Raw genomic sequence first — 26,789 nt, 5'->3', positions numbered from 1 at the left:
TGATAAAGTACATCCGGGTTAAGTGTACAGCTCCCTGAGTTTTGACAGATATGTATACCTATGTAACTACCAGCACACTCCAGATATGAAACATCCGTTACCCTAAAAAATGCTCTTGTGCCCCTTCTCAGTCAATTTACAACCCCTTGCCCAGGCAGCTACTGCCTTCTGTTACCACAGATTACTTTAAAAAAAAAAAAAAAATTATTTATTTTTGGCAGAGCGCAAGTAGGGGAGGTGGATTTTTGGACGCTCAACTGACTGAGCCACACAGGCACCCCAAAATTTGCATAGTCTTAATATACCTATCCACAGGATCTTTATTAATTATAAAAGGAAAAATAGTTTTGCAGCAGAGAAACCTGACAGATACTACCTTAACCAAATGATCAATGTTAATATCACCAGTACCTGGACAAAAGCACATAATGCGCTTCCTGATATGATGCACTGAGAAGTCAGCATCACATCCACGCTAATCCTGCCAAAAATGTTGAAGCTGACTCTAACCATGAAGAAACATAAGACAACTCAAGTTGGAGGACCAAATAACTGGCTAGTAATCTTCAAGACATCAGTGTCATGAAAGGCAAAGAGAGGAACTGGTCCAGATTAAAATAGATCAAACAGATAACAATGCAATGCATAATCTGAGATTTTCTTTTCCTCTATTATCGAGGCATTTGGTAAAATCTAAGTTATGTCAATTAGATAATGGTATTATATCAATATTAATATCTAGATTTTTATAATTATAATGTAGTTATGTAAATAAATGTCCTTATTTTTAGGAAAACAATGAAATATTTAGGGATAAAGGGGGCATCAGCTCTGCGATTTACTCTCCAATAGTAGGGGGAAGCAAAAAGGATGAAGGCAATGTGATGAAATGTTATCATTTGGGGAATCTCGATGAGAGGCAGGTGGGAATTATTTACAACTTTCTGTAAGTCTGAAATTATGTCAAAATAAAAAGTTGGAAAAAGGGGGGAAAAAAGCCTTGAAAGTCAAACCAACCAATCCAAACAAAACAAAAAAGAAATTATTCGTGGGAATGTAAAATGCTGCAACTGCTATGGAAACCATTATGGCAGTTCCTTAAAAAATTAAAATCGGGGTACCTGGCTGGCTCAGTCAGCAGAGGATGTGATTCTTGATCTATTCTTATGTTTACTTGAAAATTTCTCTTAAAAAAAGTTTTAAGAATTTCTCCACTTTAGACTTCATAAATTGAAATTTAGATTCTGTGAGATTGCCTCATATGTTTACTCAACTTTATTGATTTCTTTTGACTTTTATTGAGTTTCACAATTGAGTGGAGAATTAGAAAAGTAGGGTTGTCTTAAAAAGTCTACAAAGATGTGCATGGGGGCATCAAGGTACCGGGAAGCTCCAGCACATAAAAATGCTACATGGTTCAAAATATGACTTTAGTAATGATTTTTGGGACGCTTGTTTGGCTCAGTAGGTTAAGCGTCTGTTTTCAGCTCAGGTCATGATCTCACAGTTCATGGGACCGAGCCCCGGGGTGCGTAGGCTGCTTGGGATTCTCTCTCTCCCTCTCTCTCTGCCCCTCCTCCCCGCTCTCAAAATACGTAAACGTTTTTTTAAGAAGGAAAGGGAAAAAAGTCTTAAAAATAATGATTTTTAATATTAATGTAGAACAAGGAAGAGTAAGGTACAAGATCATTCTGTTGCAGAATAATCTAGACCAGTAACTTGTATAACTGTAAGCATGGAGCTGAAGGCTGCTGGCAGCTAAATTAGGAGGGTCAAGAGGGAAGGAGGAAGCTCTGCATTGGATTTTGCACATGAATATGCTATGTAGTGTTGCCTACATTACTGACTGAGGTCTCTAGGAATCAAAGAAGAATAGCCTGCTGAGGTCACAATGAACACAATGTTCATAGCTCTTCTCTAGCCACAAAACCTGCAGTGGACATTTATGGCTGGTTTGTTAAACTAGCAAACTTTCTAGGTCTTCACAGCACCTGAGCCTGGGGTTAGGGGAATAAGAGACATATGACGGCGGAGTAGTGTGCTTGGATTGGGTTGTGCAGGAACTTAAGTTTTTTTCTTTTTTACACTCCTTATAAACAACTATATTCTCATTATACGATTGAGGCCTACATTGAAATATTACTGAGCGAGAGAGAAATTCCCCTTCACCCTAACTCTGCTTCTACTCGCCACCCATTAGGGAACCACTACTCACAGTTTAGGGCGCATCTTTTCTTTCTCTTTTCCAGTTCATAGTTGACTTTCAAGTGTCAAATCAGAAAGAGAAAAATCCCAATGTCCAAATCTGATGGTGGTTCTCTGAGTCTCCCAGGGAGAGTTTTAAAGGTGTTTATATGTTTAATGTTTAAATGTCAGAGCACCTCACATGTGATGCTGTGATGGGCCATTTATCATCTATTGGTCTCATAGACTGTAATCTCTCCCTGGCCAAAGCTGGCTTTTTCTGCCACATTTTGGTGCCCTGGTGCTTGGCCAAGTGCTGGCAGGGAGGAGGCAGAGACTGTTTATTGAGGGTGGAGGGTTGGACCAGTGGCAGGACGCCTGGATAAATTAGGTCTGCCGTTCTTAGTCAGTTTCACACTTAAGGGACATTTAAGGGACCCAGCCTGTAAAGTAGAGGCCCAGTCAGGTCATCCAAACTCTGGCAGTCTGAGCTGAAGCCGCCTTAAATGAAGAGAGATGCATAAGATATGTACTTTAGCAACAAGGCTTAGTGGGGAATGCTCTGGACTTGCAGGAAGGATGCAAGAAGCGGTGGGACGTACGGTCTACCTCTCCAAGCCTCCTTTTCCTCCTCTTATAGAGCGGGACTCTCATAATAATGGGATTCATAATATCTGCCCAGTTTAGGTGAAGAATCCGCAGAATGACTCAGGAGGAAGGTCTGCGCAGCCACTACCCACCCGCCCCCCGCCCCGGTGCTCCCCAGGCCGGGGTTGCCTGCCTGAGATGGATAAATAGGTCTTTCTCAGACCAGTTCATACTGAAGAACATTTAAGGGGCCAGGTCCCTAAGTAGGGGCCCAGCCGGGCGATGCAAACTCTGGCGGTCGGAGCTGTTCATACCCCGGCCGCTTTGCCCGGTCCGCTTGCTTCTAGACCGGCCGGGCCTGTCCTGTGCCTCGTCCTGGTGTCCCCGCAAAGAGCAATGCCAGCCGGGAGCGGGAGCGCTGCCGGGGCCTCCTGGCCCCTGGGGCTGCGCCACCGTCCTGCTGCCGCCCTCCTGTGGCCGCTGCGAGGCGACCTCCGGCCGCGCTGCGGGCCCCCTCCCACGGCCGGTGACATCACCGCATTCCCGTCCCGGCTCCTCCCGCCTGCAGCTGCAGTGACAGGCGAGCCGGGCCCGGTGGCGGAGAGGAAGTGCGGGGCCGCCGCGCCGCGCCGAGCCAGTCCCAGCCGAGGCCGGCTCCCGGGCGGCTCGGGTGACAGTGTCGCGGCCGCCGGGCGCAGCGCCGGGCACGCGCCGGGCAGAGCCGAGCGCCAGGCGGACGCTTCAGCAGAGACGCGGGGAAAATGGCTGATGACTTTGGCTTCTTCTCGTCGTCGGAGAGCGGGGCGCCCGAGGCGGCGGAGGAGGACCCGGCGGCTGCCTTCCTGGCCCAGCAGGAGAGTGAGATCGCGGGCATAGAGAATGACGAGGGCTTCGGGGCACCTGCCGGCAGCCATGCGGCCCTCTCCCAGCTGGGACCTGCGAGTGGGGGTGAGTCAGTATAGGGGCCCGGGAACTGGGGACGCCTGGGGCTCGCACCCGGGTACCTGGCCGCGCAGACCCGGCCTCCGGGCCCTGCGGTGGAGAGAAAAGGGCCTGCTGTGGCCAGCCAGGAGCAGGCCTAGGGTTGAGAGGGACCTGGTAGATATGGGGAGGAATCTTATTGGATTCTGAGGCCCTGCCTGGCGGCTGTGAACCTGGTGGCTCCACGGACAGGAATTTGTCATGACATTTCATCCCAGGGCCAGCTCCACCACTGCCTGGCTCTGGAATCCAACATAACCTGGCCCTGAGAGTCCCTTCTGAACCTCCCCCCTTGGCTGGTTGTCCCAGACTCCCAGCTAAGCCCTGCAGGTGTGGGCAGAACCACAGACCTCCCAGCTCCTCAGTCCTAGCTCTTGCCTACAGCTGGCAAAAGCAGAGGATGCTCAGTGCACCAAGAACTCACAAACCTCTCCTGGGGACCACCTGCCATCCTGCAGCCACTGGGTTAGCCACTTTACTTACATTTAGTCATTTCCTATGCATTATTAAACCCATTTCAGAGATGGCAAAACTGAGGCTCAAAAGGTACACCACTGAAACAACTAGTAAGTGGCAGTGAGGATTTAAACCTGTTTCTGTCAGACTCTAAGCCCTCTCCACCTGACCACACTGTCCTCCATATGCCTGGCTCTGAGTTAGACACCAAGGTGGGGGTAGGGGCACAAAGGGCTTCAGTCAGATGTGGTGCTAGCCTCCTGGGGGTTTCTAACTGTCTATTAATGGTTTTCCATGGTGGTCCAGGGCTACTGTGGTTAGCTTTGGAATCAGGGTCCAGGGTCTGGTCCCTTTGATAGCATGTTTATCAATGATACTCCTGTTCTGGTTCTGGCTGGAAAGAACAGTTTCTTAAAATATTTAGCTAAAAAGTAGATACCTTCATGGGTGCCTCCAAAACAGCCTGTGCTTCTTGTTAATGTTTTCATTTTGGTTGGGGTTTATGGTCCTGTTGGAATCAGTGGTAGCTTACATAATTAAAAAAAAAATGTTCCTTATCGTCATATTTGTTTTTATTCAACCTTTACTGAGTGCCTACTGTGTGCCAGGACCACTGGGGATATAGAAATGAATAGGACAGTTTCTGTGGCTGTAGGAGCTTGAAGCATCTCAGTACCCCATTGATAAAAGAAATGAAACAAGCCTTTTGTAACATCTAAGAAACTGGAGGCCCAGAGAGCCTGAGTGTCTTGCCCAAAGTCTCACAGCCATGAGTGACAGATCTGAGACTTGATCCTAACCCTCCCAACTTTGGGCCCCACACTCTTTCAAATGATGTGGCCGTCACCCTAGGAGGTAATGGGATGGAGGGGTGGCTTTGTGACCCAGCCAGGCCAAGAGTGGAGTCTTCTCAAACAGCAGCTCCTAGCACCTCATCATGGATGCTCACACATTCCAGGGAACTCCTAGGAAATGCCTGCCTATAGTCATGCACCAGTATTCATTAGTCCACACCTCCTCCTTGAAACCACCAGTTTTTTCAATCTGGCTTGGCCTGCGGGAGGCCCTGCTGAGAAGAGCTGTTATCAGAACCCTCTGAGAGAGAAGGGCAGGTAGAAACTAGGCTAAGGACAGCCAGAGGCGTCTGGGAGTTGAGCAGGTTGTGGCCTATCCCAGGACAGTGGGGCTCCAGGGGCTTACAGCCTGGATGAGAGGTTCCCTTTGTGGCAGGAGTGGGGTACAGTTTGACCCCAGACTGGAGGTAGCAGGGAGAAAAGCAGAGACATGGCCCTCTGAAGGCCTTCCAGACTCATACTTGCTGAAGCTGCAAATGTTCAGCTGCCCTCCTAAATGGGACCTGAAGTTCAGGGAGGTAATATGGGATGATGGCTCAGTAGGTGGCCAGACAGCATGGAGTTGATCTGACCTTCCTAGGCCTAGATGGTGCTGAGCAAGTAATCTTTCCTAACCAGCGATAGTGCCAGAAGCCAGGATAGGATAGAGAAAAAGTGCCTTGGCCTGTTGGGAGCTGGAGGAAGCTGGCTTCCGGAGCTGCCACCAATCAACACTTCTGTGGCTGTTCTCTTAGATGTTGCCACTGTGCTGACTGCCCTGCCGTTGGACTCCCTGTTACCCCTGGGGAAAGAGGTATCCGATATAGGCCTGCGCCTCAGCCACATTGAGCCTCTCCTCTGGGGCTGGATCTGTGGCCAGCCTGAGCAATGGACACTTTGTTTCCATTCATCAGTCTTGGGTAGGGCCCCAGAAGGTTTACATTTTCACACCCAGATTTCTGAGCCCTGGCCTGGCTCTGCCCCTGACTTGCCCAGTCAGTTCCTGGCAAGCCTGTTTCCCCTGCTGGGCCTCAGTAAGCTCCCAGGAATGTTCTGGACCCTGTCTGCCCTTGTTCCAAAAGGGGTCAGGAATCTGAGGGAAGCAACACCCACAGGGTTATCTGTGGGACTCATATCTGCTGCGCTTCTAGTCTGCAGGCCTCTGACTATGGACATATGATTATAAATGTGCAATAATCAGAAAGCATTATGGGAACAGATACTCAATTCTGTGTGTGGGTGTGTGTGGATTCTCGAAGAGCCTGAAATTTCGTCTCCAGAGGAGCAGTCAGGGGACTGAGAAACTGAGGCAGAGACTTTTGAAAGGCCAAGGTAGGCACAAGGACTGTGGACCAGGGACCTGAGACTGGTCTGGTCAGAGTGGGGTGGGGCCTCCAGAAAGGCCAAGTGTACAGACTGACATAATCATGAATGTACCCTGATAGCATTAGGCCCTGGTAGAGGAGATGTCCCAGGAGAAGCCCCTACACAGAAGATGCTGCCACTAAAACTCCATCAGCTCCCTGCTGACTGAGGGATGAGGCCACCTACATAGGAGAAGCCCTAGCTGAATGGGTAGGAATGACAGCTGACATAGTTGGTCAGAAGCAATCACTGTTTGAAAATAGTCAATTATAATGTATATCAACCAGGGATTATTTCCATAAGATTAAGTATCCCTCCCTTCAGTCCCCAGGCTGAAATCACTGTGGTTCCTGCTTACAGCTCTAGCTGGCTGGTAAAGGGGTACTTGTCTGTCTGTGGGAAGCTGGTGTGGCCTCCTGTGGCTCTTTGGCAGGAGGCATCACAGTTTCTGAGATGCCTTAGGCAGACCTTGCAGGTAGCAGTGGGCCCAAAAGAGCAATTCACCTTCCATTTAGCTGGCACTCGCTGCTCAACTGTTCACCCATTCTGTGCAGGAACCCTTAGGAGCTGAACACGATACAGAGACTGGCTTGAGAAGGGAGTGCATGACCCTTGGAAGGTCACAAATAACTGCATAAGAGTGTGGGGGATGCTATACAATATTCTGCGATATCCCAGAGCTGGAACCTTCCATCAGTGTCTAGGGAAGTAGGGGAAGTGATAGAGGGCTTCCCAAAGGAGGTGACTTGTGAGCTGGGCCTTGGAGAATGGCTCCAGAGAGCATTTTTTAGAGAGAGAAGCAGGAAGAAAGGCATGGGGTGCAGACTGCTGTGTTTGGAGAAGGAGGAAACCAGAATAGGTTTCGTGAGAGGGACTGGTGGGAAGTGAGGCAGGGAAGTAAGTGGGCAGGGCCAGAGTGTAGAGATTCTCACGTACTATGGTCTGAGGTTTGACGTACTCATTCAACAAATATTTATTGAGCCTCTAGTATGTGCCAGGCACAGTTTTATTTTATTTATTTTTATTTATTATTTTTTTTTTAGTGTTTATTTATTTTTGAGACAGAGACAGAGCCTGAGCGGGAGAGGGGCAGAGAGAGAGGGAGGCATAGATTCTGAAGCAAGCTTCAGACTCCGAGCTGTCAGCACAGAGCCCGATGCGGGGCTTGAACTCACAAACCCGCGAGATCATGACCTGAGCTGAAGTTGGACGCTTAACCGACCGAGTCACCCAGACGCCCCGCCACACACTGTGTTAGATGCTGGGTCCCAGCAGTGGACAAAACAAAGTCCCTGCCCTCATGAGGGTCCATTCAAGTGGGGAAGGTACATAATAGGCACATGCACAAAAAAGCCTATCAGGCTGAGGGGTAAGTAGAGAAATACTGCAGGGGCAGGAGGGAGCGGTGCCAGAGGGGTAAATGTCCGGGGTGGTCAGGGAAGGCCTCTAATAAGACAACATTTGGGCAGAGGCTGAAGAGAGATAAGGGAACAGCCTGTGTGGCTATGGGTAGGAAGCCCTTCCAGGCAGAGGGAACAGTCCCAAAGGCAGGAGCAGGCCCTACAGGCCACTGCAGTTCATGAGAGGTGGATATTTTTTCTGGTTTGTTTTTATTATATTTTTAATCAGAAGAGTGACATAGGTAAGTGTATGCTTTACAAAACATCAACCCTGACAGATGGTTTGAAAGAGGGTTGGGAGAGTGTGACACTGGAGTCAGGGAGGCCTGTGAGTGGACAAAAGCCATCCATTCTTTTTCTGATATGTTTTATTCGTGTTTATTTAACACACGTCTCTGAACTCTTACTGTGCCCACCTCTGGAGAAGACAGTGGGGAGGAGAAAGGACACAAGTATGGCCCTCTAGGTGTTTGCCACTAACAGGGCAGATAGAGCGGACAGGGGGCAGAGGGCAGAGGGCAAATTTGAGGGTCACTGTTGCAGCAAAAGCCACAGGAATTTGTGACTAATCAGCTGTCAGGGAAAGGGACCAGGAGGAGTCATTGTTGAGGGCAAAAGAAAATCCTTTTGGGAGGAGCGGAAGGAGGAAAAATAGGCCAGGTGCTGCCTGGTGGGGGCTGCAGTTCCTGCTCTTCCAGGTGGAGCAGTTGCTCAAGGCATCGCAGGGACAGGCAGGGACGCGCTGGGCCCCTCTTCCTTAGCTCTCACAGACACCGCCCTGAGCCTACAGCACCTCTATCTCCTCACCAAGCACAGGCTCCACAGACAATCAGGCCATTCCTAGCCATGGCCGAGGGTGAAGTCATCTCAGGTAGGTGAGGGGCTATTACTGGCTGGGTGGCTCTTGGCAATCATAAGCCTCTCTGGGCCTCAGTTTGAGTATCTGTAAAATGGGTTGATAGCGTCATCACAAAGTTGTGGTGACAATCAAATGTGATAACGGCTGTGAGAAGGATTTGTGAACAGTCATGGATGGAGCCCAACTTATTTATGCATCCAGTATGTCTACGTGGGGAGGGGGTGTTAACACACACATGGGCATAGGCAGAGGATGGCTCAGGGAGCTAATGTAGAACCATTCTGTGCTTGCTTTAAGCTGAGCTATGAATAATGCCATTTCTTTGTTCTCTTTCTAGCTGGTTCTGAGGACATGGGGACCACCATCAATGGAGATGTGTTTCAGGTAAGCAAGATTCTGTGTTAGTCATGGTAGGGACCAACAGCCTGGGTCTCAAAAACTTATGGTCCCATCATCAGAAGGATTAAGGCTGCAAGTTATTCTGGTCATTATGTCTGATGCATTGGGATGGGGAATATAGATGAGGGTTTTGACATGTTTTCTTTCTTTCTTCCTTCCTTCCTTCCTTCCTTCCTCCCTCCCTCCCTCCCTCCCTTCCTTCCTTCCTTCCTTCCTCCCTCCCTTCCCCCCTTCCCATTGTGTAGGGGAAGGGAGTGAAGAATAAGAACCACTAGAGACAGGGATTGATGGTGCGTGGCCTCAGGTTGCTCATGGTGATGTCCATCAGGGAGAGAGAGATAAAGTGGCCCACAGTGGCACAGATGCACACTGGGCCCTGCACACATGTGTACCATGGATGGGAGGTTGAACTGACCATCTCTAACATGTCTGAGCATTTTAAGTGGGCAGATCTTTGATCCACTGATTCTACTTCTTAGAATTTTCCCTAAGGAGGGGTGCCTGGGTGGCTCAGTCAGTTAAGCATCTGACTTCGGCTCAGGTCATGATCTCACGGTCTGTGGGTTCGAGCCCCATGTCGGGCTCTGTGCTGACGGCTCAGACCCTGGAGCCTGTTTCAGATTCTGTGTCTCCCTGTCTCTCTGCCCCTCTCCCGCTCACACTCTGCCTCTCTCTCTCTCAAAAAATAAATAAACATTAAAAAAATTAAAAAAAAATTTCCCTAAGGAAAGAATTGGACAAGGACTCCCATACTCCCAGATGTTTGCACGATTATTTATTTTTTTAATGTTTATTTATTTTTTGAGAGAGAAAGACAGAGAACAGAGACAGAGACAGAGCATGAGTGAGGGAGGGGCAGAGAAAGAGGAAGACACAGAATCCAACACAGAGCCCGACATGGGGTTTGAACCCACGAACTGTGAGATCATGACCTGAGCCAAAGTCAGATGCTTAACTGACTGAGCTACCCAGGTGCCCCTGCAGGACTGTTTATAAGAGCAGACAAACTATATGGTGAGCATAGCATAACATATACGTAAGTTGAATTCCTAAATTGTACACCTGAAACTAATGTAACATTGTATGTCAACTACACTCAAATAAAAAGTTAAAAAAAAAAACAAAAAAACAAAAAAACAAACTGGAAACAACCTGAGTGTCCAGCATCAAAGGACTGAGTAGGTAAACTGGAAAACCGTGCTGTTGTTTAAAAGAGCAATCAGAGCTTTCTGTATTGACATGAAAAGAGGCCCACAATATATTAAGTGGAAAAGCCCGTTGCAGAATAATATGCACAGTATGGTCCAGGTTTTTATTGTAGAAATCTGTTTGCACAGAATATCTGAAAGGATGTGTACCAACTGTTAACAATGCTTAACAGTGGTTAGTCCCAAGGTTGGGAGTGAGATAAGAAAAAGGCTTTCACTTTCACTGGATTGTTTTAAAATTCCTCATAGTAGTCTTATAACACACACACACACACACACACACACACACACACACACACACCACCTTTTTCTAGTTAGACTGCCCTCTGTACTTGCCTACTGCCTCCCCTCATTTGTACACAAATCGGTTTAAGAGTCCGTAGACTGGGAGAACTTGGACCACAAATGGCATCCCCAGGACCCCCACAGTTGCAACAGTCCCTCCCCACCCATGCTTAGTTGAGGTAAAGTCTTTGCTGGATGAGGCTTAATTCTCACTGGCTGGGTCAAAGAGCCTTGACCCCTGGGGCTGCAGCTTCAGGATCTCCTGAGCCCCACCCTATTGAAGAGCTAGCCTCCCAAATCCTCAGTGGGGAATAAACAATACTTTCTTATGTAAGAGGGATGGGCTGGTACCTTACACAAGGAACCTAGCCAAGTCCCATTTCTGGAAAATTACTCAACTATCGGCGAGCTAGAAAAGTCAGGCTCTAGGACTTTAGGAACTTTGTGTCCCTTCCGGCCTGAGAGCTCCAAGTAAGCAGCATTTATTCCTGTACAGTTTGGTAGGTCATAGAGTTCAGGTGGCCCCTGTCCTGGGCACACTCAAAAGGACTTCACTTGACCCAAAAGGTCTGTGTCCTAAAGTGGACCTGGAGCTGGAGATATACTTAGGACCACAGAAATACTTAGAACACTATGAGCAAGATAATTTTCCCTTTCGGGGTGCCTGGGTGGCTCAGTCAGTTAAGCGTCTGACTTTGGCTCAGGTCATGATCTTGCAGTCCATGAGTTCGAGCCCCGAGACAGGCTCTGTGCTGACAGCTCAGAGCCTGGAGCCTGCTTCGGATTCTGTGTCTCCCTCTCTCTCTGCCCCTCCCCCACTCACACTCTGTCTGTCTCTCTCCTTCAAAAATAAATAAACATTAAATTTTTTTTTTTTTTTAATAAAGAAATGCCAATGCTTAGGGGCACCTGTGTGGGTCATTCAGTTAAGCGTCTGACTTTGGCTCAGGTCATGATCTCACAGTTTGTGGGTTCGAGCCCTGCATTGGGCTCTGTGCTGACAGCTCAGAGCCTGGAGCCTGCTTCAGATTCTGTGTCTCCCTCTCACTCTGCCCCTCCCCCACTCATGCTCTGTCTCTCAAAAGTAAATAAACATTGAAAGAAAATTAAATTAAATAAAAAAAAAGATAATTTTCCCTTTCTATAGGTTAGGATCTTGAGGTCTTCTCCTTTCCTGGCCCCCCAGACTTACTTTCTATTCCCCATAGGGAACTCCGGGGCTCCTTCCCTGTCTCAATGGGAACTCTTATTCTCACTGCTAATAATCCAGGTGTGTTTATGTGTAAATCATTTCACTCCATGCCATTCTAGAACCATTACGGAGAGGGGAGGGGTCATGGATGAGATGAGTCACTTAGGAACCTAGTGGCAAAACTGTTCTCCTAGATCTCCTGCCCCTGATCTGGTGCCCTTTGTCCCACCCCCTTGTGCTGGAACTGGCTGGCTGCAGCCCCCGAATCTTAGGTAGAAAGCCCATGCAGACTTTTTGAGGATTGAGCATAGACCAGGGTCTGGTTTGTGCTGTGGAAGGAGGACAGGGGGAAGCCTTGCTTGTACATGCCCAACACTGTCAAGTGTCCTGGGCAGAGCTTTCTTACTACATTTCTTATTCTTTCCTGGCAGCCTCCAGACCACAAGGGGGTCCAGCTATAAACCTGGTCTTCAAGGCGTAAGGATAAGTCTGCCCACACCTATTCCAGTTCCATCTAGCACCGCCAGGGACAGGATAGAAGGTCCCTGCAGGACTCCCCCCTCCTGCACAAACTCTCTCTCCCCCCATTCACTGCCATCATCCCCCTTTGAGCTACTTAGAGGAATCAATGGCTCAGCTTAGCTTAGCTTTAGATGGACAATCCCAAAGACGGATATGCTTCATCCTCCTGACTATCTCCAGAGTCACAGCACATCCTCGGCCAGCCTGACCCGGGGAGGCTCTCATAATGATGTCCAGCAGAGAGGTCTCTCAGGAGAGGGGTGCTGGGCAACTGGACCAAGATAAGCCTGGCCCTGACTATGGCTTCCTGCTTTTTGGTCCTGGCCATTCTTGCCCCCTTCTCTGTTGAGCTTGGGGGTGCTCAGAGCATTCCTGCAGCCACTGGGAAGCCCACCTGAGCTGCCAGCCTGCAGCTGACCCGATTTCCTCTCTGGGACACTCAAGTGGTTAAAGAGGAGCCCTGCTGTGGCCCCCAACCTCGCTGCTCACTGGCAGCGGTTGGGAAAATAAGTCCACAGAGCAGCCAGAGAAGAGGAGCCGGTAAACAACTTCCCAGGACTCAGTGTGCTGGCAGCACTGTGGTGCTCTTCCTGGACATGGTGCAACATGGGCCGGCATGCACAGGGCCTGTTTGGCCCCAGCAGTGAGCCACACAGCCCTGCTGGCCCCCACACATGCACATCCTCTCCAGGTTACAAGGGGCCCACGGCAGTTATCCCATGTGGGCCCTGCTTCACACTCCGAGTGGGATGTCGCCACTCCCATTCATTATCTATTTATATTTTTAAGAAAGTTTATTTATTTTGAGAGAGAGTGTGTGTGTGCATGCGAGCAGAGGAGGGGCAGAGAAGGAAGGAGAGAGAGAGAATCCCAAACAGGCTCCACGCTGTGAATGCAGAGCCCAATGCGGGGCTTGGACCTGTGAACCATGAGATCATGACCCGAGGCAAGATCGAGGGTCGGATGTTTAACCGACTGAGCCACCCAGGTGCCCTTCGGGGTGACGTTTGTAAAGGCAAATCGACCAGCTGTTGTCCTCTTCAAAGAAGCTTGCTTGTAATGGAGGACAGAGATCCAGAGAGGAGTGATGCTAGTGCAGGATGGTAAGGCTCAGATACAGGGGTGGTATGAAGAGCTAGGAATCCAAGGGGCACCTGGGTGGCTCAGTCGGTTAAGCGTCTGACTTTGGTTCAGATCATGATCTCAAGGTTCCTGAGTTTGGGCCTCCATCAGGCTCTGTGCTGACAGCTCAGAACCTGGAGCTCGCTTCGGATTCTGTGTCTCCCTCTCTCTCTGCCCCTCTCCTGCTCACTCTCTGTCTCTGTCTCTCTCTCAAAAAATAATTTTTAAAAATTAAAAAAAAAAGCAAGGAATTTGAGTTCTTAACAGTGTGTCAGGCATCACCCAAGAGCTTTACATGTAAGCTCATTTCATCCTCCCGACACCCCTATGATGTAGGTTCTGTCATTATTCCCATTTTACAGACCAAGAGGAGGATGCACCGAGAGGTTTAATAGCTTGCTCTAGTTAGACAGCTGTGAAAAGCTGGGACTTGAACCAGGCCAGGTGCTGCACTGAATCAGGGAGTACAATAGAGAGGGGATGCTGGAAGTGGGTTTCCAGCCTGCCCGGGGGCATGTGGTGGTCTTGGCTGATAGGAAAGTGTGTGCAAAGTACAGAGGGTGAGGCAGTCTGTGTGGGCCTTGCCCGGAGCCTGGGGCCTGCTGCAGACAGGTGTGTGGGTGTGAGAGAGATGGGGGATGGGCCGGGGTGGGGGTCACTTGGAGGAGTGGGCGTAGTCTCTAATCTTGGGCAAGTAGACTTATCTGAGAGACCGAGTAAGCGTGTCACAAATCACGTGACACAGAAGTGACTTTGGTCCCTGCTGCTATGTGGCCAGTAAGTTCACACACACCCAGGAATTCAGTTGGAATCTCAGCTCCACCAGTTCCCAGCTGGGTGACCTTGGGACTCTAGAGCTAGAATTTCTCTACCTGTAAAACACCGATCATAAAATCCATCGTGTAGTGTTGTAAAGATCAAAGAGAACTGTTTAATTGTGATTCCTCTGTAAGTTTTAAAGCACTATAACCTGGGAATCTTAATTTTAGGGCAGGTTTTATGGAGATGATGGGCCTGAAGGACACCACTGTTACACAATTCCTGCTCAAGAGACCCTTCTCCAGCCCACACCCCCCACCCTTTCTCCTCCCATGCCTGGCAGCATCAATGTACCCAGAGTTTCCCAAAGGCACTGGCCCCACAAGGTCCTCAACGCTGTTGGCTCTGGTCTGAAATGACCTTTCCATGTCTCTTCCCATCCTGCTATACCCCCAGGCTAAAATGGCTGTGTCCTCTCTTGACCCCTCTCTTTACCTGACCTGTGTTATAGTGCATAGCCCAGCCATGGTCCTCATTTGTGAGGGACTCTCCATGCCAGACTCCCTAAGGGAATGGGTTGTCTTATTCATCCCTGTCCCCAAGCCCAAGCATATGATAATTCATTCAATGAATGTTCTAGAAACCCTGCAGCGGGCCTTCCCTGTTTTAGGTACTCTACAGAGGTAGGCTTGGGACTCACTTACTTGATTGGGGCAGGTGGGAGACAGATTGTAAACACGTAAACAAACAAATCATTTCAGATGGCAAGTAGTGCCATGAGGACCATGAAACCCGGCACCTGAATAAACACATATACACAAAAGTAACTGCAGTTGTCTGCAGATGGGACATTCTGTAAGATTGGGCAGGAGGCCTGGCGGCCTGGCCTCAGGACAGTCTTGTTCCAAAGGGGGCAGGGTGGGGCTCACTCAGCATTAGTGATCAACTTGTGTTCTCCAGATTAGGGCCCTTGGGTGTGGTGAGAGACTGTCTAAATTGAAGTGTAATGCTGTGCTGGAAAGAGGAATAGGGCAGTGTTCCAACTGTCCCACCCAAGGCTGGGCCTGAGCCCAGGGAGGTGCCAGGCTACATACCCTGCTCTGGGCCTGCCCTTCCCTCTCCCCCCAGACAGCTGGAGACTGCAGCCCTCCTGTTCCCCGCTGTGTGCTCCTTCACCCTGGCTGCCCACAACCCTTTGGGCAAATGTTTACCCAGCACTTCCTCTGATCTGGGCACATCAGGCTCCAGGGATATTTATCCATGCAGCCACTGCTTATTGAGCACTGATGTGTGCCAAGGACAGTGGGGAGCACTCCTGGACAGAGGGCGCCCCAGACACTGTCTTGTGGGGAGAAGACATTAAACACCAAAGTTCCTGACAGTTTTGATGAGTGCTTGAAGGAAGAGCACAGGGAGCGATGGAAGGATGGAACAGGGAACCAGAGGCTATAAATAAGGTCCAGCTTTGCCCACCAGGACCTCCTGGTTCAGCGGGGAGACTCTTGTGCAGAAGATGAAGGCCGTGATAGAGCACAGAGAAGAAGGGGTGTGAAATTTGCCAAGGGGGTGGATATCCCAGAGCTGGTGACTTCAGAGCTGGAAACTCGTGGGATGGAACAAGATTTCATCAGCTGGAGAAGGGAGGGGAGACAATTGCAGCTAAAGCAGGAGACAGAGGCGGGGCTGCAGGACTGTGTGGGGTGTGTGCAGACTGGAATGTGTAGGACCAGCAGAGTGCCAGAGGAGGAGGCAGGAGATGGGGCTGGACTGGAAAAGGTTTCTGGCTTTGCGAGACCAGAGGGGAACCACATCCTTGCTGGGCTGAGCTCTCAGCCCCAGCACTTGGGAGTCCCTAGCTCGGGCAGGCAGCACAGGGAAGTGGGCAGAGCCCTGGCCTGGGAGTCAGAAGCCTGGATGCCTGCCACTACAGCGTGCCATCTTTCCTGGCCTCAGTTTCCTCCCCTATAAAATGAGAATGAATAATTATGATAATTATGATAATTCTACCATTCATTGAGCCATCACCCCATGCCAGGCACTCTTCTTCTTCTTCTTCTTTTAAGTTTATTTATTTATTTTGAGAGAGACAGAGAGAGTGCAAGTGAGGGAGGGGCAGAGAGAGAAGAAGAGCGGGGGAATCCCAAGCAGGCTCGGCACAGTCAGTGCGCAGAGCCCAATGCAGGGCTCGAACTCACAAAACCATGAGATCATGACCTGAACTGAGATCAAGAGTCAGGCACTCAACTGACTGAGCCACCCAGGCGCTCCCAGGCACTCTTCTAAATGTCTTACAGATACTGTCACGTCAAATGCTCACAACAGCTCTTAGAAGTAGTTTTATTATTGTTCTCAGTTTCAGATGAAAAAACAGGCCCAGCAAGGCTTATACCACTGTGCAGTCTTAGCCATGGCCATCCTGCCTATCTCAGCGCTGCCTGTTCACTTAGCAGATGCTAATTGAGTATCTTCTGTGTGTCAGGCACTGTGCTGGGCACAGAGGACAGGGTGATGAGCAGGCTAGGCAAGGACCCTACTGTCACGAAGGTGACATTCTGATGGAGAAGGCAGACAATGGACAAGCAAACATAAAGTGAGACTTTTTTCAGACTGTGTAAGTGCTAGTGGGTGAATAAGATTGTAATAGAGAGAGACTTTAATAATAGTAACACAAGGGACTCACTGTGCCAAGAAGTGTTCAAAATCTTTTCCATTTTTTACTATATATTCTTAAAATATTTACTGATTAGAGAGAGAGAGAAAGAGAGGGCAAACGCAGGGGAGGGGCAGAAAGAGAGGGAGAGAGAGAATCCCAAGCAGGCTCCACACTGTTTTCTTAGAGCCTGATGCAGGGCTTGATCTCACGAACCATGAGATCACGACCTGAGCCGAAATCAAGAGTTGGACACTCAACCGATTGAGCCACCTAGGTTCCTCCAAATCCTTTACATTTTAAAACTGATTTCAACCTTACATCAGTGTTAAGGTGGATAGTCTTACCGAGCCTTCTTCATGATGAGGAAAGTGAGGCACAGGGAGGCTGAGTAACTTTCCCAGGGTCCCCCAGTGGGAAGATTGCTGGCAAAGGGCACAGCAAGTATAGAGGCAGGGTCTAGTCATAGTCACCAGAGGCAGCAGGTGGGAGATTGTTGGGGACTGCTGGGAAATCCAGATGCAGGGGGTGTCTTGGCAGTGAGGCAGCAGAGACAAAGGGGTAGGTGCACGAGCTGTGCACGCTGCTGTGTATTTGTGCCCTAGGAGGCTAACGGTCCAGCAGACGGCTATGCGGCGATTGCCCAGGCTGACAGACTGACTCAGGAACCTGAGAGCATCCGCAAGTGGAGAGAGGAGCAGAGGAAACGGCTGCAGGAACTGGGTAAGGGCCAGGCTGAGGTTCGGAGCAGCTCCAGCTGGGTTGACTGTTTGGGATATGGTGGGGGGTGGGGAATCCTTAGGATAGAGGACCCCCTTCCCCCTGCACTGCCTTAATATGGGTATTGGGTGAGGTTGGGCCCTGAGGCTGCCTGCCAAGGGCCAAGGGGAGAAGCAGCCAGGGCAGCTGTGCTCTCACATTCTTACAAGAAAGCTGCCACTTATTCTCCTGTTGGGATCGCAGATGCTGCCTCCAAGGTGACAGAACAGGAGTGGCGGGAGAAAGCCAAAAAGGACCTGGAGGAGTGGAACCAGCGCCAGAGTGAACAAGTCGAGAAGAACAAGATCAACAACCGGTGAGAGGAGCTATGGGCACATGAGGGCAGCTATAGAAATTTGAGGAGGCCGTGGGGATCTGAGGGGACTATAGGGACATGAGGGGACTGTGGGGACATAAGGGGGCTGTGGGGACATGAGGGGACTATGGGGACATGAAGGGATTGTGGGGACATGAGGGGACTGTGGAGACATGAAGGGACTGTGGGGACACGGGTCTGTGAGGACACGAGGGGACTATGGGTACATGAGGGGACTGTGGGTACATGAGGGGACTGTGGGGATATGAGGGGGCTGTGGGGACACGAGGGGACTGTGGGGATACAAGGGGACTGTGGGGACATGCGGGGACCATGGGGACATGAGGGGACTGTGGGGACATGCAGGGACCGTGGGGACACAAGGGGACCGTGGGTACACAAGGGGGCTGTGGGGACATGAGGGGACTGTGGGGACACGAGGGGACTGTGGGGACATGCGGGGACCGTGGGGACATGAGGGGACTGTGGGGACATGCGGGGACCATGGGGACACAAGGGGACCGTGGGTACATGAGGGGGCTGTGGGGACATGAGGGGACTGTGGGGACATGAAGGGATTGTGGGGACATGAGGGGACTGTGGAGACATGAAGGGACTGTGGGGACATGGGTCTGTGAGGACACGAGGGGACTATGGGTACATGAGGGGACTGTGGGTACATGAGGGGACTGTGGGGATATGAGGGGGCTGTGGGGACATGAGGGGACTGTGGGGATACAAGGGGACTGTGGGGACATGCGGGGACCATGGGGACACGAGGGGACTGTGGGGACATGCAGGGACCGTGGGGACACAAGGGGACCGTGGGTATACGAGGGGGCTGTGGGGACATGAGGGGACTGTGGGGACACGAGGGGACTGTGGGGACATGCGGGGACCGTGGGGACACGCGGGGACCGTGGGGACATGCGGGGACCATGGGGACACAAGGGGACCGTGGGTACATGAGGGGGCTGTGGGGACATGAGGGGACTGTGGGGACATGAAGGGATTGTGGGGACATGAGGGGACTGTGGAGACATGAAGGGACTGTGGGGACACGGGTCTGTGAGGACACGAGGGGACTATGGGTACATGAGGGGACTGTGGGTACATGAGGGGACTGTGGGGATATGAGGGGGCTGTGGGGACATGAGGGGACTGTGGGGATACAAGGGGACTGTGGGGACATGCGGGGACCATGGGGACACGAGGGGACTGTGGGGACATGCAGGGACCGTGGGGACACAAGGGGACCGTGGGTACACGAGGGGGCTGTGGGGACATGTGGGGACCGTGGGGACACAAGGGGACCGTGGGTACACGAGGGGGCTGTGGGGACATGAGGGGACTGTGGGGACATGCAGGGACTGTGGGGACACAAGGGGACCGTGGGTATACGGGGCTGTGGGGACATGAGGGGACTGTGGGGACATGAGGGGGCTGTGAGGACATGAGGGGGCTGTGGGAACACGAGGGGACTGTGGGGACTTGAGGGGGCTGTGGGGACATGAGGGGGCTGTGAGGACCTGAGGGGACTGTGGGGACATGAGGGGGCTGTGGGGACACAAGGGGGCTGTGAAGACACGAGGGGGCTGTGGGGACATGAGAGGATTTATGGAGACAGGAGGGGGCTGTGGGGACATGAAGCCAGCCATGGGGATAGTGAGACAAGTTATGGGATGGGAACTGTCTTGAGGATGGCGATTTAGTGGCAAGAACATAGAGGAAGTAGAAGCAGAAACCTTCAGGGCTGCTTCCTCAGCTGCCTGTGGAGTTCAGAGTCCTTCAGAGGTGGTACACTGTTGAACTGTCATCTTACCACAACAGAGAGAAGCAAGTTCTGCCGTCAGCAGAAGAGGTCCCAGGACCCTGGCATGGGAGCCAGACTGTCCGGGGCCCAGCAGTTAGCGTCACAGGGAGCACAGGCCTGGCTGGGAGTGAAGAACCAACCTGGGTAGAGGATTTTACTGCCTGTAGAAACGGCAACACTTCAACCCAGAGAGGCTGAAGAATAAAAGGAAGTTAGTGGCTCGTGTAACTGAAAAGGCTGGGGTGGGACTCCAGGTACACTAGGCTCAGGGGCTCAGACAAAGTGGACTGGTGCTCACTTTTACTGTCTCTCCATGCGGCATTCCCCTCTTGTCCCGGGATGGGGCAGAAAGATGGCCACCAGAAGCTCCAGGCTTCTGCCATTCTCTTGGCAACTTCAGTGAAAATAGCATCTTGCTCCCAATAGCTCAGCTGAAATCCTCAACTTGACCCTCATTGGTTTGGTGTGGGTCCTGTGCCCATTCCAGGCCCAGTGACTGTGCCGGGGGAGGGACCCTGATAGTCCAGCGATAGTGTGCATGGGGTCAGTCTCACCCAAACCACAGGGACTGAAGTGGGGCCAGCCTGATCCTGCAAAAGACAATCAGGGGCCCTTCCTGGAAGGGGCGGATGGATGCTGGGCAGGCAGGCAGTGGATGCCCACCAGAGAGCACCTGCATGGACATGGTCTCAGACCACTTCTGAGACTCTGGCCAGCAGCTCTGCCTTTGAGGCTGTGTCCTTCAAGGTACTTGGCCTGCCCAGAAAGGAAAGGCTGGCTCTGGGAAGCTGCCGCACTTCTGTTCAAGAAGCTGCTGCACGCCAGGCTCTGGGTTGGGCCCTGGGGAAATGGAGCTGAGGACCCCGTCGGTATCCTGGAAGAGCTCAGAGGAGACAAGCACACATGTGCAGGTGAACTCAACAGTACAGCTCTCTGCAAGAAGGCCATGGAAGCAAGGGCTGTGGGTGGGGGAGAGACCTCTGTGTCTGAGGACCTGGGCTTGGGAGGATGACTACAAGTTCATAGGGAAAAGAGGGCAGCATTGGGAGAGGGTATTCTAGATCAGGGAACAGCATAGTATGAAAGAAAGGATGTTGTGTCTCAGGCACCAGGGAGTCAGGGAGTGGTAGGAGGGAAGACAGGAAGGAGGGGTCACGGGTGAAGGGCCTCCAATAACAGGGCTGGATAGATGGGGTAGTGAGGAGCCACCGAAGATTTGTGAACAGGACAAGTAATACGATCGGCACAGTTTTAGAAGAGGCACTCAGGCCGGTGGAGGATCCCTGCTTTCCTCTCCGGGTTGTGGATAGTTGCCAAGCGTTACAGAACTGTGCTTCCTAACACGCTCCAACTGGAGGTACTAACGCTGTCTCCCTTTCTCTTTAACCCTCTGCCTGTCTGTCTTGCCATCTGTCTTCCCCCACCTAACCCTTCTCTCTCAAGGATCGCTGACAAAGCATTCTACCAGCAGCCAGATGCTGATATCATCGGCTATGTGTACGTGTCTTCTTCGCTCCTCTGTCAGGGACTGGGAGAGGGCGAGGGACCCCTTGTGGGGCTGCCACGGTTTCTTGAGTCTCCTGCTTGTGGGGTATAAATGAGGTGGGGGTGGCAATGACCAGAGCAGGTGGCACTCCAGGGCTAGTGCAGGCACAGACCTTCTCCTCTATCCCTGCGGCAAATGTTTATTGAGCATCTATTCTGCCTGGAGGCAGCTTTGCTAAATCTAAGCAGAGAAAGAATGCACGGGCCATCCCAGCGGGGACAGGCAAATGGTGGGAGGGGCAAATGCAAACAGTCAAACTCCCTCCCTTTGAGAGGCCTCTTAGGGCTGGGAGGTGGGGTGGAGTCTTCTGTTGAACCAAACTTGGACTGTCAGAAGCATAAAGAAGAGATGCTCCCAGGAACACTCCCATTCTCTCCTCCTGCCCCCAAGTGCACTGCTCCTCCTCAAAACTTCGGCCCAAGTTTGGCGACAAGACCCTGCCTAGACCACCCAGGGCCCCTCTCACATGTTCCCCTTTGGAGTCTAGTTAGGACTGTGATTAATCTAGACCTGAGATGGCAGAGGCTTCCTCTCATGTCACCCCCAAATGATTGGTAGTGACAGTCTGGAAGATGTGTTGGGGATGTTGAAGCTAAAGGAAAAGCAGTGATGAATGTGTGATGTCTGCCACGTGCGTGTGTGCCAGTATTTGCTGTTCCTCATTCTGGGTTCACCCTCGGCAGGCCTCTGATGCTGTCTGGGCTAACGCTTCTCTCACAGAGCACAGGACCCACCTGAGAAACAACCTGTTTTTCAGCCAGTTTTTACTGGGACTCGCCCAGTGCCAGTCTCTGTTCAAACAGGAATAAGGCACAGCCTGTCCCCCCAAGTTGCTCATGGTCAGGAGGGTGTTGTCATAAGGGCGGTATGGAAGGGCACATTGAGCTCCAGGAGCCACCGTCTGCTGGGGGAGCGGCTTCAGAGATGCGGGACCTTCAGTATGAGAAGGAAGGGATGTGCTAGAAGAGGACAAGGGCAGCCTCCATGAGTGGAGTGCTGGGGCTGTGGGGATGGATGGGTGGGAGCTGAGGACGGGAGGTCAGCTTGGGGCTAGTTGCAAAATGCCTGTTGTGCCAGATGTATAAGCTGGGACTTGATCCTAAAAGCAGGATCCATAGGTTTCAAACAGAAGAGTGGGATGACAGGGGCATGGGTGCTGGGGAATATACAAGTGGTTGAGTGTTCTTTTTGCGCTTGAGGAAATAGCGCCCAGGGGGCTCCTGAAGAGAGGAAGAGTCTAGATCAGTGTTTCTCAGACTTTTCTGTGCCTATGAATCATTGAGGGATCTGTTGGAGGGAGATTCCAATTCAGTAGGACTGAGGTGAGGCCATGATTCTGCATTTCTTTTTTTTTAATTTTTTTTTTTAACGTTTATTTATTTTTGAGACAGAGAGAGACAGAGCATGAACGGGGGAGGGTCAGAGAGAGGGAGACACAGAATCGGAAACAGGCTCCAGGCTCTGAGCTGTCAGCACAGAGCCCGATGCGGGGCTCGAACTCACGGACCGCGAGATCGTGACCTGAGCCGAAGTCGGACGCTTAACCGACTGAGCCACCCAGGTGCCCCTGATTCTGCATTTCTAACAAGGCCCATGGTGATGCCAATGCTGCTGGACCATGCACCACACTTTGAACAGCAAGGTTAGAGGAGAGCCTCTTGACCTAGAAGGGACAGCTCCTAAGACAGCACGCCTCAGCCCCACTGGTCATCCAACCTCATATAGCCTTTCTCCAAGTCTGCACACACTCACCACTTTGTTAGATTCTCAGGCCAGTGAGACAGATCAGCAAGGTGGAGGCTGATTCTCACTTTATAGGTAAGGAAATGAATACATGGACGGAAAGGAAGATCACTAGGGAGGGGCCACGTCACCTAATCCAGGGCCAGCTCATTCTTGGCACAGCCTGTAGGCATCACCTAAGAGCTCCCTGCCTGACATGTGCAGAACTGATCCTGCTTGAGACACAGAAGGGGCCATGAGGGGAATGGGGATTTCCAGGGACCCTTGCTTGCCAAATAAGACATAGACCCAGCCCTCTCCACTGGAGATCAGTTATTGTTCTTTTCTTAGATTCCCACATTTGGGTTTTGTCCACTGCACTGTATTTACTGTACTTTGTTTCTCCACGTTCCTTAATCAGTGGCTTCTAGAACTGTCCACCAGAACTTCTGATGAAAAAACCACCAGTTTTCATCCTAACTTGATTCCAACCAAAAGCAAAGACTCCAATGGAGTATTCCCCAGGCTGTGGTTCCATGGAGATAAGTCATTCTGGGCTAAAAAGAGCTCTATAGTCAAATATGCTTGGAATGTGGTAGATTCTATCTGCATCTTATACTCCACCTTAGAGGTTCAGGATAAACATCAGTACATTCAAGGCTTTGAAAGTCTCGCTTTTAAGATCCTCTTTAACTAAATTTTCTATGTGTATTTGACCAGAATGCTTTTCTGGGGGAATACTTATTGGGTCCATAGGACATAGAGGCAATGCTGAACCAGTTAGTAAGGTGGTTAGTCAATGTCCTACCTCTGTCAAGGTTTTGGAAATGTTTAAAATAGCTGAGGTACTACACTAGTGCCTCCAAGGTTCTTTAGTTGTTGGGATTCCCAACAACTTTTATTTTTTTATTATTTTTTTTATTTATTTTATTTTATTTTGTTTTATTTTATTTTATTTTATTATTTTGAGAGAGAATGAGTGAGTAGGGGAGAGGCAGAGAGGCAGGGAGAGAAAGAATCCCAAGCAGTCTCCACACTGTTAGCACAAAGCCTGATGCAGGGCTCCAACTCACGAACCGGGAGATCATGACCTGAGCTGAAATCAAGAGTCAGACGCTTAACTGACTGAGCCACTCAGGCGCCCCAGTTGGGAACTCTTGCTGAGGAGTGAGGCCTGTACTCAGACCTGAATGAAAAGAAGCTACACGCCACGAGCAGGTATAGGGGAAAGCATTCCAGGAAGAGGTGACAGCCAAGTACAAAGGCCCTGAGGCAGGACCAAAGTAGGCTTCCTTTGATGCCAAGGCTGCTTCTGGGGACCTGAGGGCATAGGACACAGGGCTAACTCTGGACAGAGGACCCAGGAGTAGGCTGGGCAAAGCAGCTTACTCAATGGGAGCAGAGCATCACTGATTCAGGGGAAAGACAGACAGCAATGAAATCTCCTGTCTTTTCTCCACCTGCAGGGCATCTGAGGAGGCTTTCGTGAAGGAATCCAAGGAGGAGACCCCAGGCACAGAATGGGAGAAGGTGGCTCAGCTGTGTGATTTCAACCCCAAGAGCAGCAAGCAGTGCAAAGACGTGTCCCGCCTGCGCTCAGTGCTCATGTCCCTGAAGCAGACGCCGCTGTCCCGCTAGGTGCCTGTTACAAGCATGGCCACAAAGCATGGGCTGGGCCTGGGCACAGGAGGAGCAGCTGCTTCAGCCAGCGGGGGCAGCACCTCCAGCAGCTGCTACACACAGCCTATTCCGTTCCTCCCCATCTCCCGGGGCTGGGAAGGGAACCCTCACCCCTCTCACCCCATTTCCTCCTAGCCCTGTGGCCCAGCCCTTCACACCTCCTCTCAGTCCACAAAATTGTGACTGTCCCTCCTGACGTATTTTTTTTTTCTTGGCTTAAAGGGTGTGTTGTTAACTCTTTTTACACTTATTTATTATCATTCTCATTTCTCCGGAAGCCATAACTGGTGTCAGGGCTCAGTTTGTGCTTAGAACTTTCCCAGCTTCATGGCCTTGAGACAAGGTGAGGCTATTCCCCCAGAACCCCTCCCAGCTGGAAGTGGGTGTCCCAACTTGTATGTCTGCTGCCTCCCTCTCCAGGAGGAAAGACAACCTCTAATGGAATGCTTTTGCAACCTTGATCCTTGCTGATTCTTGAACAAGCCTGTGAGATAGGGATTCTCTTGTTGTCTTGATATAGCCATGGACACCAAGGCTCCCAGAAAGTAAGAAGCTTCAAGTGGGAGGGAAGAGGCAAGACCAGAAGTTCCCGGTGGTAGCTCCCTCTAAACCTGGGTGAGAGGCTGGTGAAGGTGGCTGCTGCCAGACTCCTTTCTTGGGTTTGGCCAGTACCCTCTAGATGGGGAAGGCTCACTGCTCTCTCTCCTTCAGCTGTGCCCCTCTGTAGATCTGGGATAAATAATCAGTGACCATACATTCTTCCTCTTCAGCCGAGGTTGCAAACAAGCTATGCTTAAGCCATTGTGACCTGCACAATGTTTAAAAAGAGTTGAGTAACTACCAACTGTATTAGTTTCCTAGAGTTGCCATTACAAAGTACTGCAGTATATGGCTTAGAACACACATTTATTGTCTCACCATTCTGGATGTCCAAAGTCCAAAATCAAGGTGTCAGCAGGGCCATGGTCCATCGGAAGGCACTAGGGAAGGATCTGTGCAGGCTTCCCTCCCAGCTTCTGGCAGCCTCAGGTATTCTTTGACTTGTAGGTGCATCACTACAGCCCTGAGTTCATCTTCGTATCATCTATGCATTGTCTTTCTGTCCAAATTTCTCCTTTCATAACAATGTCAATCAGAATGGATTAAGGCCTATTGCAATGACCTCAGTTCAACTTAATTATCAGTAAAGACCCTATTTCCAAATAAGATCACATTCTGAGATACTGGGTTAGGACTTCAACATATCTTTTTTAGGGGAACACAATACCACCAACCACTAAAAATGGTGGCCTTCATCTTTAAAAGTGCCATAGTCCTCACTACTCCACATTGATTCCTTGAATCTTGAGGCAAGGGTCACCACAACATATAGCTTTAAATTTATAATCTCTGCCTTACAACTGAGAGACCATGATGGGAACAAGAAACTTAGTAGGCCCTAGTCATATACTCCTCCATTTTGCAATTTAGATTGTGTTATGGGGCTCAAAAAGTGGGTATGTCTTCTATACTCCCTCTTTTCCCTTCCGGTAGCTTGCAGATGGTGATGAAATTGAAGTCATACATGTTAGGAACTTGGGTCCAAATCAACAGGTTGGATCTGACCACAGTCCAGGAATACTTGTGTGAGATTTTACATGAATGCAAAACTCATAGGTTGCCTCTCTTCTAGAGTTTGCTTAGGTCCAGCCTACTTTCTTCCTTAACCCTGAAACAGTAGGTACACAAACCAGTGACAAGCTTTGTGACTATGTTCTTACCACTCTACCAGGCTACTTCTCTGAGCCTCAGTTTCCTTTTCTGTAAGATGCATCAAGAATCAAACCAGGATGGTATAGATCAGTGGAGCCCTAGGTGCTCTCAGGTGAGAGTGGGGTGAGGAGTAAAGTGGAGAGCAGAGCCCTCTGCCTTGGACAGGGCCACAGCTGTTGGCCTAGTCTGAACGAAGGTTTTCTGTTGTAAGTTTGAAAACTGACAGAAAGATCAGTTTTTTTCAAATAACATCACTCTAAGGAATCTCTACTTTTAGCAAGTTCCTCAGGTGATCGTTACCAGGAAAGTTCGGGAACGATTAAACTATTAAGATTTCTAAGGGCCCCTGCAGTCTTTAGACAATTTTGTCCTAAAACCAAAGACCAAAAATTTTGGAG

The 26,789-nt window shown here is 50.5% G+C and overlaps 1 protein-coding gene across 2 annotated transcripts; it reads left to right on the top strand.

Moving 5' to 3' along the window:
- The first annotated feature begins 3,349 nt into the window (after positions 1–3,349).
- CLTB (clathrin light chain B) lies at positions 3,350–24,879 on the top strand. Of its 2 annotated transcripts, XM_060635081.3 has the most exons (6): positions 3,350–3,720; positions 9,004–9,050; positions 17,409–17,526; positions 17,767–17,878; positions 21,135–21,188; positions 24,426–24,879. In XM_060635081.3, the coding sequence occupies exons 1-6, from the start codon at positions 3,534–3,536 to the stop codon at positions 24,595–24,597; spliced, it is 690 nt and encodes a 229-aa protein (XP_060491064.1). In that variant the 5' UTR covers positions 3,350–3,533; the 3' UTR covers positions 24,598–24,879. The 2 variants fall into 2 exon arrangements, with proteins under 2 accessions (XP_060491064.1, XP_060491065.1); XM_060635082.3 differs by lacking the exon at positions 21,135–21,188 and having other exon boundaries at positions 3,354–3,720.
- The last annotated feature ends 1,910 nt before the right edge of the window (positions 24,880–26,789 follow it).

The sequence above is a fragment of the Panthera onca genome, chromosome A1, assembly GCF_046562875.1.
Source record: "Panthera onca isolate mPanOnc1 chromosome A1, mPanOnc1 haplotype 2, whole genome shotgun sequence".
NCBI lineage: Eukaryota > Metazoa > Chordata > Mammalia > Carnivora > Felidae > Panthera > Panthera onca.
The sequence above is the reverse complement of the archived record's forward strand: the minus strand, read 5'-3'. Positions and strand labels throughout refer to the sequence as shown.

Excerpts from the sequence above, each read along its gene's own strand:
- CLTB (XM_060635081.3), top strand. The coding sequence starts at position 3,534 with ATGGCTGATGACTTTGGCTTCTTCTCGTCGTCGGAGAGCGGGGCGCCC. Across the intron at positions 3,721-9,003 it reads GCTGGGACCTGCGAGTGGGG|CTGGTTCTGAGGACATGGGG; the intron begins GTGAGTCAGTAT and ends TTCTCTTTCTAG. Across the intron at positions 17,879-21,134 it reads AAGAACAAGATCAACAACCG|GATCGCTGACAAAGCATTCT; the intron begins GTGAGAGGAGCT and ends TTCTCTCTCAAG.